This window comes from Plasmodium sp. gorilla clade G2 (assembly GCF_900097015.1).
Source record: "Plasmodium sp. gorilla clade G2 genome assembly, chromosome: 12".
Classification (NCBI taxonomy): Eukaryota; Apicomplexa; class Aconoidasida; order Haemosporida; family Plasmodiidae; genus Plasmodium; species Plasmodium adleri (nom. inval.).
Window position 1 is genome coordinate 1,408,649 of NC_041704.1, and position 22,797 is coordinate 1,431,445.

At 19.0% G+C, this 22,797-nt stretch overlaps 3 protein-coding genes across 3 annotated transcripts; 2 read left to right on the forward strand and 1 right to left on the reverse strand.

Annotated features, from left to right (window-relative positions):
* Positions 1 to 626: 626 nt before the first annotated feature.
* PADL01_1234700 (conserved Plasmodium protein, unknown function) lies at positions 627 to 12,458 on the forward strand (the record flags this gene model as incomplete). The annotated part of the gene is made up of 1 exon (XM_028683315.1): positions 627 to 12,458. The coding sequence occupies one exon, from the start codon at positions 627 to 629 to the stop codon at positions 12,456 to 12,458; it is 11,832 nt and encodes a 3,943-aa protein (XP_028539505.1).
* A 1,077-nt stretch (positions 12,459 to 13,535) lies between these two features.
* Positions 13,536 to 19,808, forward strand: PADL01_1234800 (conserved Plasmodium protein, unknown function; the record flags this gene model as incomplete). The annotated part of the gene is made up of 1 exon (XM_028683316.1): positions 13,536 to 19,808. The coding sequence occupies one exon, from the start codon at positions 13,536 to 13,538 to the stop codon at positions 19,806 to 19,808; it is 6,273 nt and encodes a 2,090-aa protein (XP_028539506.1).
* A 208-nt stretch (positions 19,809 to 20,016) lies between these two features.
* PADL01_1234900 (DNA polymerase epsilon subunit b, putative) lies at positions 20,017 to 22,172 on the reverse strand (the record flags this gene model as incomplete). Its single annotated transcript, XM_028683317.1, has 2 exons — positions 20,017 to 20,923; positions 21,205 to 22,172. The coding sequence occupies 2 exons, from the start codon at positions 22,170 to 22,172 to the stop codon at positions 20,017 to 20,019; spliced, it is 1,875 nt and encodes a 624-aa protein (XP_028539507.1).
* Between the last annotated feature and the right edge of the window lie 625 nt (positions 22,173 to 22,797).

The following is a 22,797-nucleotide window of genomic DNA, read 5'->3' on the forward strand; positions in this document are numbered from 1 at the left end:
TCATTTTTTTGTATATTTTATTATTTTTTGAATAATTGAAAAAATGACATATATATATTATATATATTATATTTTTTTTTTATATATACATTTTTTTTATTATTTGAAAAATTTTGTTTCCCTTAACCTTCTTTTTTGTATATATGCATATTTTTAAATTTATATGAGGAAAAAAAGAACATATATATTATATATTACATATATGTATAATATATGTAAATATATAATATTTATACATATATAATATATTATATATATAATTCCTTATATGTTGAATTTTTATATACACTACTTTTAAATTTTTTAATATTATTTTTCATTCCTTTTATTTTATTTTATTATTATTTTTTTGTTTTAAATTTATATATTCATATTCAGCTTTGTTTTTGTTATATTTATAATGTTGATATAAACACTGCAAATATAAATATATTTATAATATATATATATATATATATATTTTTATATATAATAATTCATATTGATAGAAAAAAATTAAATTCAATTATTATTTTTCCATGATTATTTTTATCTATTTATGTTTTTGTATTTAAGTTAATTTTTTTTTTTTTTTTATATATATCATTAGAAGAAAATATTTTTACGAATGAGAATTATATTGAAAAATGAGTTCTTTAATAAATTCGCTGCTATTTAAAGGTTTTATAAAAAAGAAAGAAAATAAAAATGAAGAAAATAACAGAGATATACAAAATAATGAAAGTAATAGTCAAGTGAATGAAATAAATATGAACAATCTGTCAAGAAAGGAAATCAAGGAAAGGATAAACAACAATAATAAGAAGAATAATATTAAGGATAATAATAAAAAAAGTGATCATAATAAAAAAGGTGACCACAATAAAAAAAGTGATCATATTAATTGTAATGATAACCTTGATAAAAATATTATTTATCATAGAAATGAAGGACGTGATGAGAGTGTGCCTTCAGGGGTTAATCAAGAAAATTTACTACTACAGATTCTTTATAGAAATAAAGAGGATATATTAAATGAACGTGATTATATGAATAATAATTATTTTGATATTTGTAAGAAAGATAAAAGTATGAATTTATTAAAAAATTCAAAAGAAGATATGGAAAGAGAAAGAATAAAGACTTATTATGAATTTTATAATTCTACAAAATATGAACATATTCATAAATATGGAAAAGCAAATAAGTTTATTAATTTTTATAATGATAAAAATATTTTATATAATTATAAGGAACATATGGATACACCCCAAATACAAAAAAAAAAAAGTGATTATGTAAATAGAAAGGAAAAAGAGAAATATATAAATGAATATTATATGAATGAACATTATATGAATGAACATTATATGAATGATATATTAAAAAATATACCCACTTCTAATAATATTTCATCAAATGTTTTATTGCAGTTATATAATAATTCTAAGAATGTAAATAATTTAAATATTCATAATACAGATTTTATAGAACTGCATGATATTTTTGATGAAAAAAAATTGGATAATGTAAAAAATAAAGATTTCTGCTTTTATAGAAATATAAATATGAAAAAGAAAATAAATAAAAATAAAGAATCTTATAAGGAAAGGAATTATGAGGAAATAAATCATCCACAGGATGAAGAAAGCGAACAAGAAGATATAAAAAATTATAAAACAGGTTCAAGTAAAAAACAACATAAAATAGGAAATACTTATAAAATGGAAGAGATAAAAAGGGATTATGAAAATGTAAATAATGACAATATAAAAGTTGAAAATGATGATTATATAAATGGTGATGATATTAATGGTGATGATATAAATGGTGATGATATTAATGGTGATGATATAAATGGTGATGATATAAATGGTGATGATATAAATGGTGATGATATAAATGGTGATTATATAAATGATGATTATATAAATGATGATTACATTAATAATGATGATATTAATAATGATAATTTAAATAATAATCGCCACTTTTATAATAATGATGATGCTGTTTATAATTCTGGAGATTCAATTAAAGAAGAAGAAATAAATTTTTTAGAAGAAAAATTTTGTTCGAAAGAAGAGGAAGAAATTCATATATCTAAAAAATCATCTGATAATGAATTTAATAGTTATGACGAATTAGATATGGATAAGGAATTTAATTTTAATGATGATAATATAAATAATGTTGATAATATAGATGACCTTCTTAATATTGATAATATGGATGACCATCTTAATGATGATAATATGGATGACCTTCTTAATATTGATAATATGGATGACCATCTTAATGATGATAATATGAACAACCTACTTAATGTTAATAATAATGAACAAGTTGAATTAGATAATATATCTGAAACATTTAATTTAATGGAAAATAAATATAATGAAAAGATATATGATAAGGATGAAGATAATCTACTAGATGTTCATATAGATAATAATAATAATAATAATAATAATGATAATAATAATAATAATAATAATAGTGATAATTATTATAATATTCTTTCGCATGATAATACACACAAAAACGTTGATGATATCTCTTTAGATTCATTTTATAAGAACACAAATAATAATGAAGAAAATGAAGAAAAAAAAATAGAAACTGAAAATATCAACGATGTACTAACAACATATGAAAAAATAAAAGAAAGTGATAAAAATATCGTTTTAAAGATTAAATATAAAGAGGAAGATTTTAATAGTTATAATAAAGATAGCTTTTCTTCATATGAATATAATTTAAAAAAGAATTATTTAAGTAGCCATGATGAAGAAGAATATAAAGAGAAACTAAATTATAGCGCACGTGATAATAACAATGATAAAAACCTTAATTTATTAAGTGAGAAAGATGATAGTACTAATATGGATATTATGAATAATATGAATGTAAATATAAATGATGAAGAAGAAGGTATAAATAATTTTTATATGAATAATAATAAAAAAAAAAATGATTTAAATAATATTATGTATGTATATGAAAATGATCAAGATGATGAAAATAAAGATATAAATATAAATAATAATAATCATAATAATAATAATAATGATTACAATCATAGATTTAATGATGAGTTTAATTTAAATAAAAAAAAAATAAAAAAAAAAGAAAATGAATATGATTATTTTAAAAATGTTTATGAAGATTATAAACAATATTCATTATATGATGATATGAATTTGTATGGTAATAATATTATAAATAATGTATATATATATATGTTATTAAATTATAAATACCTACATAATTATCATACAAAAAATACATTCAACAATAATAATAATGAGAATGACAATGACAATGAGAATATGTATATGAATAAGAATAATAATAAGAATGTTAATATGATATTATATCCATATAATAATGAAGATTATTTTGATTACGTCACGAACAAAAAAATATCAGAAAAAGATATTTTATATAATGAATATATTATAAATGAATTATTTAATATAAATGAGAATGATAAATCTAATATGTTAAGTAATTCAGAAAAAATGAAAAATAAAAAAATGAAAAATATAACAAATAATAATAGTTATTATTATGACAATAACATGATACAATTTAATGATAAAAATAATTTAGTTACATGGAATAAGGAGAGAAACATATCTAACAATGCTAATGTAGAAAATAAACGTTTGTTTTCTCAAGGTACTATAAATAATAATTCATTAAATATTTTTAAAAATAATAATGATTTATTTTTTAAAGACATAGACAAATATATGAATGAACACATTGTCAATAGTAATAATAGTAATAATAGTAATAGTAGTAATAGTATATTTTTAGATAATTTTAGTAAATTATTATCAAAGGTATATGATATGAATCTACAAAGAGGAGAAAATAATTATAATAATGATAATATGTTAGAATATATCAATAAAATGCTATCAGTTGAATTACAAAAGAATCAACTCATATCTTATATGTTAAATAATTTATTTTTAAAAGAAAAGGATATATCTGATGTATTATTAAAATCGTTAATTTATCGTTATGATGAATATAAATATTTAAAAGAAGATTTATTTTTAAATAATTCTTATTTTTATAAATTAAAAAGAAATGAAGAATATATAAAGCCAACTATGCAACATGATGATTATTATAATGTAAAAGATGAACTATCAAAAGGTTTATGTCTTAAAAATGAAAACGATTTTTTATATAATACATATAATAATAATATTAATATAAATAATGATGAAGATGATATATTTATACAAAATAAAGAATTAAGATTAAAAGCAGTTGAAAAGGTTTTAAATAAAAGTGACAATATAATATTTTTTTCGAATTTAAAATTAGATAATATTTATAAAAAAAGAAATCCACATAAAATTGAAAATTTATCTATATCATATAAGAATGCATATATACATACACGTATGACAAATGATTATTATTATAATTATTTATTTTGTAACATACAAGGGGTAATAGCTTATTCTCGATTTCATAAATTAGATTTTAGAACTTTGATACATCAATGTGTGGACGAAAAAAATTATGATAAAGAAAAGAAGATAAAAATGAAGATGAATATTAATATGGATATTAATATGAATCTTAGATCATATGAAAAACATATATTATTAAAATGGACAGAAAGAAAAAATGAGACATTAAGAAGATCGTATATGTTTTTAAAAAGAGGAGGTCGAGATTTTTTTATGAGAAAGGGTAATAATAATATGGGTGGAAATAATAATATGAGTGGAAATAATAAAATGAGTGGAAATAATAATATGATTGGAAATAATAATATGAGTGAAAATAATAATATGAGTGAAAATAATAATATGAGTGAAAATAATAATACAAATGAAAATAATAATATGGATGATATTCATACAAATAATATTAATACAAGTCAAAATATATTTAATAACGAATTTGTAAAAAGTGCTATAGATGAATCAACAAATGATAATATAAATAATTATAAAAGTAAATCATCTTATGAATTATTTCATTTATATAATATAGATAAAAAAAACAAAATAAAAAAAAAAAAAAAAAATCTGTACGAAATTATAAATATTTTATATACATCTAATTTTGATTTTAGTGAGTATATTTTATGTGATTGGAAAATAGAAAATAAATTTGATGCATGTGAGATAATAGATTATAATGATAAAGAACAAATAGATAATCCATCATATAATTATTATAATAATTCATGTTTATTATTAAATGATGATGGTCCTTTAGTTATATTAGAATATATTGAAAAGGATCCTTTAATACTTTTAAAAAAAGGTATGAATAGTAAATTAAATCATTATTTTATAAGTGAAAATGATGAAAATTTATATTCATTTGATTATAAAAATAAATTAAAAAAAAATGTTGAACCATTTGGAGAAATAAATGTAATTAAAAATACAATCAATTATTTTGGAGTATCAATCAAGTTAAAAAGATCTAGACAAAGAATTACATTACTTGAAAATGAATTGTTCAAATCTTTTTTATTTACATATCCAGTGTATTATATGAATACTCGTCAAAAAAATAGGTCTTTAATAAATAAATATCCTACTGATGATAATAAAGGTGTTCATATTTATTCGTATGACAAAAAATATGCAAATCAAAATAATCTCAACCTCCAACACAACAATAATAGAAATATAGACAATAATAAAAATATAGACAATAATAAAAATATAGAAAATAATAAAAATATAGACAATAATAAAAATATAGACAATAATAAAAATATAGAAAATAATAAAAATATAGACAATAATAAAAATATAGACAATAATAAATACATCAACAATAATGATAATAATAATTATTATTATTATAATGATTCACAAGATATAAATAAAATTAATAAATATATGAACACGTCTCAATTAGATTTAGAAATAAATTCTTTTGAAGATATAGAAGAAGATGAAGAAGAAAAAAAAAATATGGATGAATACAACGATAATGATACAAACGATACATCTTTTTATAATACCGATTTTTTACTTATAAGAAATTTTTCTTATAATCAAAATAGATATTTTATTAAACCCTTATATGTAGATGTAGATATATATAGGGAAGAATATAAAAGAGAAACTATGAAAAGAAAAAATGAGTATCTTATGCAAGAAGGATATAATATAAATAATGAGACGGATAATATAAATAATGAGACGGATAATATAAATAATGAGACGGATAATATAAATAATGAGACGTATAATTTAAATGTTGAGACGAACAATTTAAATGTTCAGACACCCCAAAAGGTGAACGAAAAATATAATGATAAAGACCAATATAATAACTACAATTCTGATTATCTAGAAAAGAATAATCCATCATATTATAAAAGTATTAATAAAAACGATATGACAAGAAAGGAAAAGGAAGTAGAATTATTTAATAATAATACTTTCGAAACTATAAATAGTAATAAATCAATAAATTCAGAAGGATACATAAAAGATACTAACAGTGATAAAATAGATGAACAGAATAATTTATATTATAAAAATAATATGAATGATTATGCATATGATGAGAATATTAATAATTATATTAATAATGAATATTCAGAAGGTATTATGAAGAAGAATTATTTTAATTGTATTTTTTATAATGTAGGTTTTTTAGATATTAATGTAGATGTTATGAATCCATTATATAAAAGATATCTTATAGAAAAACGTAATTATGTAAGAAGCTGGATAATAAAATTAATAGTAAAATATAAAATTAAAGATTCTAAAAAAATAAAAGAAATATTGAAAAAAAAATTAAGTTTATTTATAAATGAAAAAGATATTAATGTTATTGTTAAATCTTTAGATGTCAACTTATTATTAAATAAAAATTATATGGATGATGAAGAAGAAAAAAATTTTTATAAAATAAAAAATGTATGTATTATAGAATGTATTTATCATTATTTACAATTATTTAAATATGAAGGTATCGATTTTAAAACTGTTATAGATAATCAACAGAAATTAAATGAAATCATTTCTGTTTTTAAAATAGAAAAGGAAAGAGCTATACAAAATATTAATAATATAAACAAAAAAATAAAATATATATATAATAAATATTGTTATAAAAAGGAAGCTAAAACAGTTCAGTTCAATATTGAAAAAAAAGATATACAAATCTCATCCATTAAAAATTATTATTTTGTAGGAAATTTTTATTATGATAATAATATGTTGAATTATTTCTTATACATTAAATATATTATTTCCTATTCACCATGGAATATATTTAAAGATTATGTTAATGTCTCAAGTGACAGCAAGAAGGAAAAAAAAAATAAAAAATATCAGAAGGATATTAAAAATGAGAAAAACAGCACCAAAAAGAAAAAGGAAAAAAAAAAAAATAATAAAATTAAAAGATCAGACCGGAGTGATACTGCTACGAGTAATAATAATAGTAACAGTGGAAGTAGTAGTAGTAGTAGTAATAGTAATAGTAGTAATAGTAGTAGTAATAGTCGTAGTAGTAGTCGTAGTAGTAGTGAACTATCCTTAGAACATTATAAATCCAGCGATGATACAGATATGTCTAGTATGAGTAATTATCCTTACCATTCAAAGAAACAAAAAAAAAGTAGCAATGCAAAAGAAAAACGTCAAAAAAATCTAAAAGTTAAAAATAAAAAAAATAAAAAAAATAAAAAAAACCATAAAGAGAGTTACACAAACAGCGAGAAAGACGAACAAGAAAGAGAAGAAATAGACAAAGTAAAAGAAAACATAAAGGGAAAAGAAAATAAATTAATACAAGATTTTGAATCAAATAATGATGAAAAAATGCATTTACATTTGGAAAGTACATATAAGTCAGATGATTCTATATCAAAGGGGTCTGTATCTAATGATTCTACATCAAAGGGGTCTGTATCTAATGATTCTACATCAAAGGGGTCTGTATCTAATGATTCTACGTCAAAGGAATCTGAATCAAATGATTCTACGTCAAATGGATCTGTATCAAATGATTCTACATCAAAGGGATCTGTATCTAATGATTCATCATCAATTGAGAGCACCGAAAGTGATACAAATGATGACATGGATAGAAAGATAAACAAAGCAGATAAGAGGAATAAAAAAAATAAAAAGAGTAAAAAAAGAAATGGTAACATAAATAATGATTCAGGTGATGAATTAAATAAAAAGGAAATACAAAATGATTCTAAAGATTCAGAAATAGAAAAGAATAGTGATAACAACGACAATAATAATAATAATAATAAAAAGGTGGGAAGAAAGAATTATTTTTATGCAACATATTTGTATAGCCATGTAGTATATAATTCTCAATTACAAAAAGGAAATATTGCATTTCAAAGGAACAAATATAATAATAATATTAATAATAATAATAATTATTATTATAATAATTTGTATGGAAAGAAATATAAACAACAACAAATGAAAAATAAAATATTTATGCAGAATAATAATATTATGAAAAGAGGAGATATAATAAATAAAAGAGTAAATATGTCTGAACAAAGACAGAAAAGACAAGGGAATAATACTTTTTCTAAAAATAATATGGGATACCATTTTAATATGAAAGGAAAATATAACTTTAGTTATTTTTATAGAAAATCAAATAATTTAAATGCTGATGTAAAGGATATGAAAAAAAAAAAAAAAACTTATATGCATAATAACAATACAAATTATATTGAAGGTGAAAAGAAAGGAACGTATGATGGGTATTATAAATATGACAAAGAAGAAAATATGTTTGAAAAGAGGTATCGAATGGAAGAATATGGAATGAATAAAAAGAAAAATAGTACCATTAATAGTAATAATAATAATAATATAATGATGAATAATATTATTTTAGGGGGTGATGATGATGAAGATATAGATATGATGAATAATAAAAAAATGTATAATAAAGATCAAATGAATCGATTAAGTGTGTATAGAAATAGCACATTAATTGATAATAATAATAATAATAATAATAATATATATAATAATAATAATTTGTTTATGTCAGGAAAAGATATAAACAGAAATATTAATATATCTCTATATATGAAATGCATAACCCATTTTAGCATTAAAGATTTATCAAAGACACTTGTAAACATTGGATTGAATAATAAAGTTATAAAACGTATGAGCAGAAATGAGCAAATAAATTTAATAAAGAAGAATATAGGAAATGAAAAAATATTAACAAGTACAAATAAACTAATACATATATATATGATAAAGAAATTAATTATTGAACAATATAAAAATTTACATCATCCAGTGTATTTAAAATATAATAAAAATGTTTTATATATAGATGAAAAAAAAAGTTTAATAAATCAGAATGATATTATTCGTCAGAATAGAGAAATGATAACAAAGAATAAAGAAAATTATAATTATCTATATAATAAAATAGATAATACTAATAATATACAGACTAATAATAATGATAATTATAAACATTTGAATAATAAAAATAATGGTCTTTATAATAATAATGATAATTATAAACATTTGAATAATAAAAATAATGGTCTCTATAATAATAATAATGATAAAGAAAGAAAAGAAAATGATTCATTCATTTTAAATATTCCAAAAAAAACAAAGATAGAAAAATCTCGAATAAAATTAATAAGAAAATTTTTCTGTGAATCATCAAGTGAAAATGAATCTTCTTCCAAATACTTATCAGATGTTGAAGTCTCTTCATCATCTTTTGAATCGTCAGCTGATTCTTTATTATCTGATAATAAGAAAACATTACAATGTTTAGATGATACAGATAATATAAGAAAGAAAAATAAATTAGAAAAAAAGAATCATTTGAAAAATAGTCATCTTAAAGGTATATATCATGAGGATGAAAAAAAAGGATATGCAAAGGATTCATATGATGAAGATGATTTTATTGATGAGGAAGAGAAAAAAGATTTAGAAATAATAAGAGAAATAAAAACAAAGGAGTATAATATAGAAGATAATGAGAATAATTATAAGTTGATACATTGTTTAAAATGGTCGCGTGTATATATAAGAAGAAAGGATGATAATACTATGAGAGTTGTAGAATATGGAAATATAAATACAACTAATATATATAATAATAATGATGATAATAATAATAATAATAATAATAATGATAATAATATACCTTTGTTTAGTAACCAGTTTAATAATCAAAATTATAATATGTCCTATGCTTTTGATCAAAACAATATTGGTAATAATTTTATATCCACAAATAATTTTCAAGAAATAGAAAAATATATTACAAATAATAATAATGATAAAATTGATAATATACAAACGTTATATATTTATGGTGAAAAAAATATTAATACATTTTTAAAATGGAAACGATTCAGAGGAATGCTGAAAAGATATTTTTCTCTTTTAAAAAATATAAATAATATTCATAATAATAATAATAAAAAGAACAAGTTAATGCAAAAAAATATTCAACAAGATATTTCACACACAAAAAATAAAATGTTTCTTGATGATAAAAGAAATGTTTATAATTTATATGAAGACGAAAATAATGTTCATGCTGATGTGGAAGATGATGGTTTTGATTATCTTGATGATGATACTATTACAAGTAAGAATTTTTATTTAGATAGTGAGAATATAAAAAAAAATAAAAAAAAAACAAATAAATTTACAAAATATTCAAATATGTTGCAGTTAAACAAAGATCCAGCATATGGAATAGAAAAAGCACTTAATATATTTCCAACTGTTTGTAATGAATTGAAAACTTGGGATGCTTGTAAAAAAAATGAGAAAAAAAAAAAAACAGAACAAAAGAAAAAAATAGAAAATGAAAATAAAATGCATGAGAAAAATAAAGATGCGGAAAAAAAATCAAACTTGTTAAAAAAAAATAAAAATGAAGATAATGATGAGGAAGTGGAGGTGGATTATAATGATAAACATTCTTCGAAAAAACAAAACAAACAAAAAATGAATAAAAAGAAAAAAATGAATGATATATATATTAATGATAAAAATAAAAAAGGAATAAACAAAAAATTTGTAAACACCAACTATTCTATAAATATTAATAAAAACAATAAAAGGTTTCATAATATTATATCTTATAAAAATAAAGATAATAAAAAGAATTTACAAAAAAATAAAATAAAAAATAAAAAAACACATATCAAAAATAAATCAATTATAAAAAAAAGTAAATCGAATAATGAAAGTGAAATGAAAAATGAACATTCGCACGATCATTTAATAGAATTAGATAGTGATGAAAAAAAATATACTTATAATAATAATAAAAAAAAGAAAAAAAATCCAGATGAATCAAGTGATGTTAAGAAAAATAAAAATAAAAAAAGCACATCCTCTGTAAAATATTTATCACATAGTAAAAGATATACTTTAAAAAATAATAATAACGATGATGATACATATATGGATGATGAAGATATAAGTGATAATAGTAATTATTATGATGATTATCATATTGATAAAAATACCAAAAAAAAAAATAATTATAATAATAAGAAAAGAAAAAAGGGAAAGGAAAATATTGAAAGATATAATACTAATGATGATGAAGAAGAAGAAACGGAAGAAATGTATTACACATATGAACATTCAAAATTAAAAAAAAAAAAAGGTAATGAATATTATAATAAAACAAATAGTAATAATATATCTGAAAATGAAAGTATTAATACAAATGTATATAATAATAAAAATGTTATTATAGATGAAGAAAATAAAAAAAAAAATAAAAAAGAAAATAAATATAAAAATATTAAAGAAGTAATAGAAAATTTTAATGATACATTATCAAAAATAATGACAGAAATATCTAATATAAATAATTATAAAGCATTTTTAAATGAAGTAAATGAATCATATGCACCTTTATATTATACTGTTATTAAAAAACCAATGTATATAAATAAAATCATATTTAGATGTAAAAAAAAAAAATATAATAGTTTAAATTCATTTTTTGAAGATGTTAATTTAATTGTTTCGAATTGTAAACTATATAATACACCTACATCTGTTAGTGCATATTTATGTGATATTGTTGATAATATGTTTAAAGATATTGTTAATAAAATAAAAAATAATACAAGCTTACAAAATTATAATCATATATTAATTCAACATTTCTATAAAAATAAAAATATATATAATAATACATGGGAAAGCATACAGCTAGATAACCTGTTGGGAGATGATCAAGATATTCATAATGTATATGATAATACAGATACACAAAAAGAAAAGAATAATAATCATGATCCTTTGATTCATACTAACATATCTGAAAAAAATCAAGCAGAAGAAGTATCTAATATGTCAGCTTTTTCTATGGATGTAATAAAATCAAATGACACAAATAAAAATATGGATATCGATCATACCAATCAAAATATTCAAAATAATAATAATACAGATGTTTAGGTTAGAAAGTAGGACATGACAAAATGTATTTATTTATTTATTTATTTATTTATTTTTATTTTTTATTTATGGGGTATATATAATTTTTAATTTATGATAGAAGGATAGATCCTTTTAAATGATTTTTAAATTAAAAAAAAAAAAAATTTTTTTTTTTTTTTATTAAACATATATATGTATATATGTATGTATGTATGTATGTATTTATTTATTTTTTTTTTTTTTAATTTTTTTGGATAGTTTTCATTTGATTTTTATATACAACTTATTCATTGACACGCACATTTTAAAACATAAAAATTTCTCCGTATTTTTCATTGCAAAATATGGATTGATAAAATAAATACACATATATGTATATAATATGTAGATATATATTATATATTTTTACTATTATCCTTTTTATGGTTAATATTTTAAAAAGCAAACAAATGCTTAGATATATCTACGAAGAAAAATAAAGGAAACACTGTATGTGTTTTAAGTTTTTTAAAATTATTAAAATTACCTTTCTGAAAATGAACAATTAAATAACAAGGAGGGAACAAAACAAGGTTAACAGAAAAAAAAAAAAAAAAAAAAAAAAAAAAAAAAAAATATAAAATATAAAATAAAAAATGTTTATATATAAATATATATAATATTATGCACCTTTTATTTGTTTGTATTTTAATTTATGTATAATTTTTTTTTTTTTTTTAATAATTCAAAAATATTTTTACAGCTAAATGTTATAATGTAATACAAATATATAAACAAATACATATATATATATATATTTTTATATATATATTTTTTTTTATGTGTATATTTTATTTTTTTACGTGTTAGTATAAATTTATTAAAAAAAAAAAAAAGAAACAAATAATTTTAATTTTTTTTTTTTTTTTTTTTTTTTTTTTTTCCCCCCCTTAAACATTATTTGTAGTTATATTCGAATGAGTACATTTTTAATGTTCTGGATAAGCATCCCCTCTATATCAAAACATAAATATATGTATATATATATATATATATATATGTGTAATAATTTATTATAATATTTTTATTATATTTCTCTCTCCTGACCTTTTATGAATGAATTTAAATAATGTGAAAAGAACATACGAATGTTTATATACTCACCAGAAGATACAGAAAAATAAAAAATGGCAAGAAGGATTTTGTGAAATAATAGATAACTATGGAATGACAAAAATAAGTTTATTAAATATAAATAAATGTTGTATAGAAAGTACATTAAGTAATTTAATAAATTTAAATAATATTGAAGAAGAAATCGAACTACCAAATCATATAATACAATTCATTGATATAAATAATTATATAGAAAATGATGTACCAGTTGAAGTTACAAAAGAAATAAAGAGAGAAAAAGTAAAAAAAAGAATTAATAGTTTTTGTGTAGAAAAATTAAAATCTATTAAAAAAAAAAGAGAATCCATATCTAATAATAATAATAATAATACAAATCAAGATGATTATTTCGATAATATAAAAAATATGTCTTCTCCATGGGCTACACACAACATACACAATGATGATAATAAAAAAAATAGTTATGATAAAAATATAGACGAAAATCCTAGTCCTAATAATAATAATAATAATAATAATATTTTCAATAATAATAATATTTTTAATAATAATCATTATCATACAAACCTCTGTCATAATAACAAATTTCAGGTGCCTAGAAAAATTGACATTAAGGACGAATCAATTAATAAAAGTAATATTGCAAATAATAATTTTAATAGTAAGTATAATATATACAATGAAGAGAATGAACAAGATAAAAATATTGTGATACAAAAAAAAAACAATCTTCATACATTTAATCATGATAAATCAATATATCATAATAATAATAAATTAAAAAATGAACATGCACTCATTAATATAATTTATACACATAAAAATTTATTTTATAAAAAAAAAAATGTAAAATGGCTAGATGGATTTATTATAGAGAAAGATAATTGTTTCGAATTATATAACTTGTCACAAGATAAATTATCTACAAGAGAAAAATCAACAATAGATGAAGAATATTTAAATTTTGGATGCTATGTTGTATATAATAATTTTTTAACAAACACAAAAGATAAAGATATTTATAATAATGATAAAAATAAATATAACCATTCTTTATTATATAATAAAAATAAAAATAACAAATCGTATAATATTCATGACACTTCTAAAATTATGGAGAAAAAAAATTCATATGATATAAACAAATCTATATCTAATAATAAAAGAGATGAAGCAAATAATATAACAACCACAGATATATGCGACCTCGCAAATAGGGAATACACAAAAGGATATTTTAAAGAAAATAATTATGAAGAGAATAATCATAAAAAAAATAATTATAAAGAGAACAATCATAAAGAGAACAATCATAAAGAGAACAATCATAAAGAGAACAATCATAAACAGAATAATCATAAACAAGAAGTCATGAGAAATGAGGATGTCAAAAATAATCTTATTAGAAATAATAACATAACAAATAATTTTATAAATAATAATCATTCAAACAATATTGTATATGAAGAACAAACAAATAATAGTAGTCCATATATATATGACTTATCAGAAGACAAAAAAAAAACTGTGTTTTTTTATCATAATAATAATAAGGATGACAATAAAGAGATATACGATGAAATTATTAACATAGGCAAAATTGTTAGTTTAAATAATTATTCTCATATGAACATTCATAAAAATGTTTTATGCTCATCAATGGATCTTGATATACAACAACACACTGACAATAAAAATGATGATAACTCATATGATGATAAAAAAGAAAACAAAATTTATGATAATTATAATTATAAAAATGGAAATATACAAACAGAATCTGTATTAAATGAAGAATGTAATATAACGAATAATTACACACGTGATTTTTATGTGAATAAAACATCTTCAGGTATTAAAAAAAATGATAATGTATTTGTTGAGAATTTATACAAAGAAAAAGAGATGTACACCATGAATAATAAAAATCATTATGATGATGATACAAATAAATATGATGATGATACAAATAATAATCATATAAATGATAAAGAAGGAACCAACAGTTTTGAGGAGTGCAATAATTGTAGGAACCCAAATGAGAAAAAAGTCAATGATGAATTTATTTTACTCAAAAATATTGTCCTTGAAGATAAAGAAGAAGAAGATGATGAAAATAGCTACTGTAAGTTATATAAAATAAAAAATATAAATATGTTTAAAAGTAATAATTTTAATTTTCATATTAAAGATATAAATAATATTAATAAGAATAATTTATTTTTACCTATATATATTAAATTATTAAATAATAAAATAGATATAAAAAATAAATTAAGTAATTTGAAATATTTTCAAATTCCCAATTTTTTTAGGAACAAGTCGGAATATGTTTTATATTTTATGAACTCTATATTATATGAAATATATTATGAAATAACAGCTAAAATATTATATTTCCATGATGATTTGATACAATTTTTTAATGATAGAAATATATATAAGAAGAAAATTAAAGGGGAGGAAATGATTGAGCGATTGGAGCATGGGCATATGATTCACAATAATAATAATTATTACAATGATGATGATAATAAAACAAACAGTAATGATAATAAAACAAACAGTAATGATAATAAAACAAACAATAATGATAATAACACAAATAGTAATGATAATAACACAAATAGTAATGATAATAAAACAAATAGTAATCAAAATAAAACAAATAGTAATCAAAATAATACTTATGAAGCTTCAGAATACTGGAATGTAGAGAATTATAATAAAATATGTAACATAAAAAAGGTAGAGGTGAAAAATGATATATTTACACCAGTTATAAATTTAGATGATGAAAAAAAAACTAATTTTATAGATGATGATTATATTTTATTTTTAAATGATTGTGAAATTTTTTATAGTATAAATGATACAAATAAGAATATTCATACAAGTAATTATATGAGTAGACGTTTTTTTTTAAGTGTAAATGAACAAACAAAATATCTTTTAATAAAAAAAAATAAAAGGAAAATAATAGAAGATAAGAATAAATATATAAATGTAAATCAAATAATTATATTTAGTAAAAATGATTTATATTTAAATCAAAATGATTTATTAATATTTATTTCAAAGTGGAATAAGCTAAGTAATAACTATTTAGAAATTTATCCATTAAACATTGAAACGTTTACATATATGAATGAATTATTTTTAAAAGAAAAATTTGCATCAACAAAAAATTATTCTTATTTTTTAAAAAGACATAAAAAAATATATTTCTCTTCTTGTTTATTCTTAATCAAATTTTTAGAGCATGTAGATAATTTAAAATATCTATTTTATTTTTATAATTCAATAGTACAAGCAAATCGTTTTCACACTAACAAATATATAAATCATACAAATAATAACAATAATGTTAATTTGATACATAATAATTTACAAACAAATAATTTTATAAATTTTAATTATATATGTAGCAAAATTGGTATTAAAAAGGAATTCAATCCAATGCTCGATACACAAATAGTATTAAATTATGTTAATGCACAATTTAAAAGAGAAATTTTACAAATTATAAAAGAAAATAAAATGCTTAACAAGAAACAGAAGGATATAATTACTTGTGTCGTTAACTGGTTTAAGTATGCCGGACCAGAGAAAAATGAAAATAATGAAAATAATGAAAAAAGTGAAAATAATGAAAAAAGTGAAAATAATGAAAAAAGTGAAAATAATGAAAAAAGTGAAAATAATGAAAAAAGTGAAAATAATGAAAAAAGTGAAAATAATGAAAAAAGTGAAAATAATGAAAAAAGTGAAAATAATGAAAAAAGTGAAAATAATGAAAAAAGTGAAAATAATGAAAAAAGTGAAAATAATGAAAAAAGTGAAAATAATGAAAAAAGTGAAAATAATGAAAATGATGAAAAAAATGAAAAAAGTGAAAATAATGACATAAATGACAAAAACGAAATATTTCGTAGCAATAACTCTTGTGAAAACACCCATTTTTATGACGACAATTATAGTAGCAATAATAGCTTGCTAGTTAATGGTATTTTTGGATCAGGAAAAAGTACACTTATTTGTAATATCCTTTTATACTTAGATAAAATATTAACACATGAAGAAGAAGAAGAAAAAGAGGAAGAAAAAAAAAATAAGAAGAAAGCAAATATAAGAAAAAAAAAAAAAACGACTTCAAAAACAAATAGTAATTCAGATGATTCATATAATTATGAATCAGAAAGTAACAAAAAAGATGATGATCATATATACTCACAACATATAAATGAAACGGATATGAAAATCATTGAACATATAAATAAAAAACAACGTTTAAAGCAAAATAAAATTTTATTAATGTGTAATACTAATTTAGGTGTTGATAATATTTTATTAAAATTAAAATTTGATTTTAATTTTTATGATTTTGCTAGAATAGGAAATATATATGAAATAAATTTTTTTCTCATAACGAACTTTATTACTCTCAATTTAAGAGAAGATAAAAGTGTTGATGAATTATCCAAGTATTTAAATAATATAAGTACTAAAATAGATAATATGCAAAGTACAATTCATAATAAAAAAGAAACAAACTCAGATAACATGAAAGTAGTCAATAATGATAATATGTATGTGAAAAATAATCATGAAATTGAAAGAAATAATATTAATGATAAAAAAAAAAATTTATATCATATACCTTCCTATATGAAAGAAGAACATATACAAAAAATAAAAAATTTCGATCAGTTATTAAACATTTTAAAAAAAAATAAAGAATTTGTTTTAAAAAATAAATATAAAAACAAAAGAGTCATCGCAGGTACTTGTAGAAGTATACATCTGTTCGAGAAAATCAATACCATAAGACATAATATAAATTATCTAATAGTTGATGAAGGCACACAAATTAATGAATTAACACTTTTAAAGTTTTTTATGAAATATCCTATAAAAAAATTTATTTTTATAGGTGATGTAAAACAATTAGGATTTGTTTTAAAAAGTAAAAATGATTTAAGTCGTAGTATGTTTTCAAGACTTATTGAAAATGAATTATTTATTAAATATTATTTTGTACAAAACGAAAAAAATAAAAATTTCAACATGGATGATAATATAAAAAATGAAAATACAAACATAAATAATAATCATTTATATGATGAAAATATAAAAAGTCATAATAATATTCATGACTACACTAAAAATATCGATGATATCATAGATATTGTAAATAATCTAAATGATCAAGAATATTGTACTTTAAAATATTTATTATACGAAAAAATGTTCGATTTATATATAGAAAAAAAAGAACACGATACACAAAGGCAAAATTGTAATAATTACAAAAAACATACTCCTTATATTAATAAATTAATTATTCTAAATAAACAATACCGATGTCATCCATGTATTAGTGAAATATGTAGCTATTTATTTTATAATAATCGTATTAAAAATGCAAAAAGTACCATGCAAATCAAAATACATTATCATAAATATAATTCACACGTCAATCTAATATTAATTAGAAGCAATTATAAAGAAATACTATATAAGTCTTCATATATTAATATCATGGAAGCAAGTATAATTATTAGAATATGTGAAAATATGATTGATAATGATATTAATCCAGATGATATAGGTATCATCTCTTTATACAAATCACAATCCTCATATATCAAAAATAAATTAAACAATTCAAAAAAAGCCAACCAATTAAAAAGAGTTAGAGTTAGTACAGTCGATTCGTTCCAAGGAATAGAAAAAGAAATTATTTTGTTTTCATGCGTTATGTGCCCAGCGCAATTAGAAAAAAAAAGAGAAAAAATAAAACATAATAAGGATGAAAATTTTGTACCTGATGAAAATAATACTAGTGGAAATAATATAATTAGTGGAAATAATATAATTAGTGGAAATAATATAATTGGTGAAAATAATATAATTAGTGGAAATAATATAATTGGTGAAAATAATATAATTAGCGAAAATAATATAATTAGCGAAAATAATATAATTAGCGAAAATAATACAACTAGCGAAAATAATATAATTAGCAAAAATAATATTATGAACGAACTAGCCATTTCAATGGATAACGACAGTTCTCAACTACACAGCAATGTATTTTTTGAATCTTTCTGTGAGAATAAAAATCGTATAAACGTAGCTTTGAGTAGAGCAAAAAGTCAAATAATAATTGTTGCACATAATAATTTTATAGAAAAAAACAAACTGTGGAATTATATAAAATCCAAGTGTAAAATATATTACTATGATTAATAAAAAGGTTATTTTAAAAAAAAAAGAAAAAAAAGAAAAAAAAGAAAAAAAAGAAAAAAAAAAAAAAAAAAGTATAAATAATGAAACAAATAAATAAATACAAACATATATATATATATATATATATATATATATAAATATTTAAAAAAATTTGATTAAAAAAAAAAAATAATTTTATGTTTGCTTGATTCATTTTTTTTTTTTTTTTTTATATAGGAACTACATATCTCTTGGCATCATGTTGTAATACATTATAGACGGTAAATGTTTTCTTTTTGGTAAAAGATAGATCTGAATTGGATATAATGGAATCGCTAGTATTATCTGAAGCATATGAAATAAAACTGTTACATGTATTATCACTGATACATATAAAATTTGGTAAAGGATATAAAAATAGAAAAGAAGAATAACGTTTTAATATTCGATTATCATGTGGAATTGGATATATATGACTTTGTCCAACTATAGTTGATATTAATATATCTTGTAGATTATTTTTATTATCATCAGTTGCATTAATAGAAGAGCTCCATATTAAATCATTTAAAATATCTTGTCTAAAGAAAATCATTTTTTTATTAAAATGACGAATTCTACATGGATTTGTTGCAAATATAATTTTTGTTTTACATGAAAAAAAGGACTGAATATTTTGTTCAAATTTTTTTATATAATATGGAAGAATAGGCATTTTAGGTATACTATTTTTACATGCACATGGATCGTTTTTCCCTGGGATAAATATTAAATAACAATTTTGTAATATTAATTTAAATTTAGAAATTAATAGAATTGATAATTTTTCAAATCCTTTAATATATAAATCATTAAAATTTTTATTATAATCAAATTTTAAACTTATAAAATCACCCATTAATATAAAACCAATGGGTAGTTCATTATCTGGATATGTATTTACATATAAGGAAAACATCTTTTCTAATATTTCAAAAGTATTTGGATTATCTAAATATATATCATGCATAATAATCCAATTTTGTTTTTTATCATTATTACGTACAATTATTTCATATTCACCAATTTCTTTTTTTTCGTTTTCATTTTCAAAGTCGTAGAAAATATCTTCTTCGTTTTTTTCGTCGTCATAATTTCTGTATAACAAAAAAAAAAAAAAAAAAAAAAAAAAAAAAAGAATCATTTGGTTGTATATAAAGTGTTATATGTATATAAGTGTTTTTTTTTTTTTTTTTTTTTTTTTTTTTTTTAAGCGATAAAATAAAATATATATATATATATATATATATATATATATTTACATATGTAAACATGTACACATTAACATATATATATTATCATATAAACTTATACATAAGAACACATATATGTTAACATATACATTTGAATATGTATAACACTTGTTTTTCATTATTACCTGGGAGGGTGCATAATTTCAGTAACATAGAATGTCTTATTTAACAATTTCATGCGTCCTTGTAATAATATAATATGACCAATACAATAAATTCCATTATTAATAATACACGATTGATTAATAAATAATTTGACTTCATTTCTAATACCTTGTATAACTAACTCACCATCTCTATTTAGTCCTAATATACCAATAATGTGTTGATGCCCAGTATTAGTTAGTTTGATTGAATCTACAGATGTAATAATAGTTTTATCTTTTATATGAATTTCATTAATAGCATCTGACCAGAATAGAACAGAAGGATGACCTTTAATTTTTTTACTTAATAAATGATATTTTAATTCATAAAATTCTACATCTGTATGTGCATTAATATATTCATTATAATTTTGAATTGAATCATTTTTTTGTTTTTTAAAAAATTTCATTTTTTTTCCATCATAATAAAAATGAGAGATATCTAAAAAAGTATTATATATTTTAATACCATCATTATATTTTTCTTTATATAATTTAATAGACTCTTCATATATTTTTTCTTTATATTCAAGAATAATATTTTCTAAATCTTTAACTGTTAAATTATAATTTTCTTCATATGTTTCTTTAAATTTCTTAACTATATAATACATAATATCTGAATCAAATTTAGTTATATCAACTACTTTTTCTTCATCTTTAGCATCACCTTCAATAACTTTCTCTTCTTCAATATAACTATGTTCATAAATAAAATTTAAGCATTCTAATCCTACATTTATATTATGATCATATAAATAAGAGTATAAAGAAAGATGACTTATGGACCCATTAAAGGCCAAAAATACATCATCTATAATACTTTGCCCTTCATTCTTTATTTTTATAATATTCTCTTCAATGTTATTTAAATATAAATTTATATTTTTTATATCATGGTTTTTAGTTATATTGTTGATTATATTTTCTTTCAAAAATGTTTGCATCCTCAAAAAAAAAAAAAAAATAAATAATAAAATACAAAAATTAAAAGAAAAGCATATATATATATATATATATATATATATATATATATATATATATATATATGTACAATTATATGTTAAGTATATAAGAATACGTATATTTTATTATAACAAATTTGATGTTCATAAATATCCATTTCGATAATATTAGATTAGATACACCTTTAAATTTTTTATTAATATTTTTAAAAAGGTAGGAGAAGGACATCTAATTTAATGAAACACAAAAAAAAAAAAAAAAAAAATAATGTAAATAATATAAGAATATTAAAGGAAATCATAATAATAAATATATTAAATATATTGTTTTTTTATATATATTATTTTAAGCACTTTTATTATGACCTTACAAGCCTTTATATATATATATATATTAATAATTATATGTGTAATAATTTTTAAAAATAAACATTATATGGTATATATATATATATATTATAATGCTAAGTTTTCATTGTGATTATTATATACTATATTTTTTTTTTTTTAAAGAGCAATTTAATATATACATAAAAAAAAAAAAAAAAAAAAAAAGAAAAAAAAAAAAGAAAAAAAAAAAGAAAAAAGTATATTATATAGACAAATA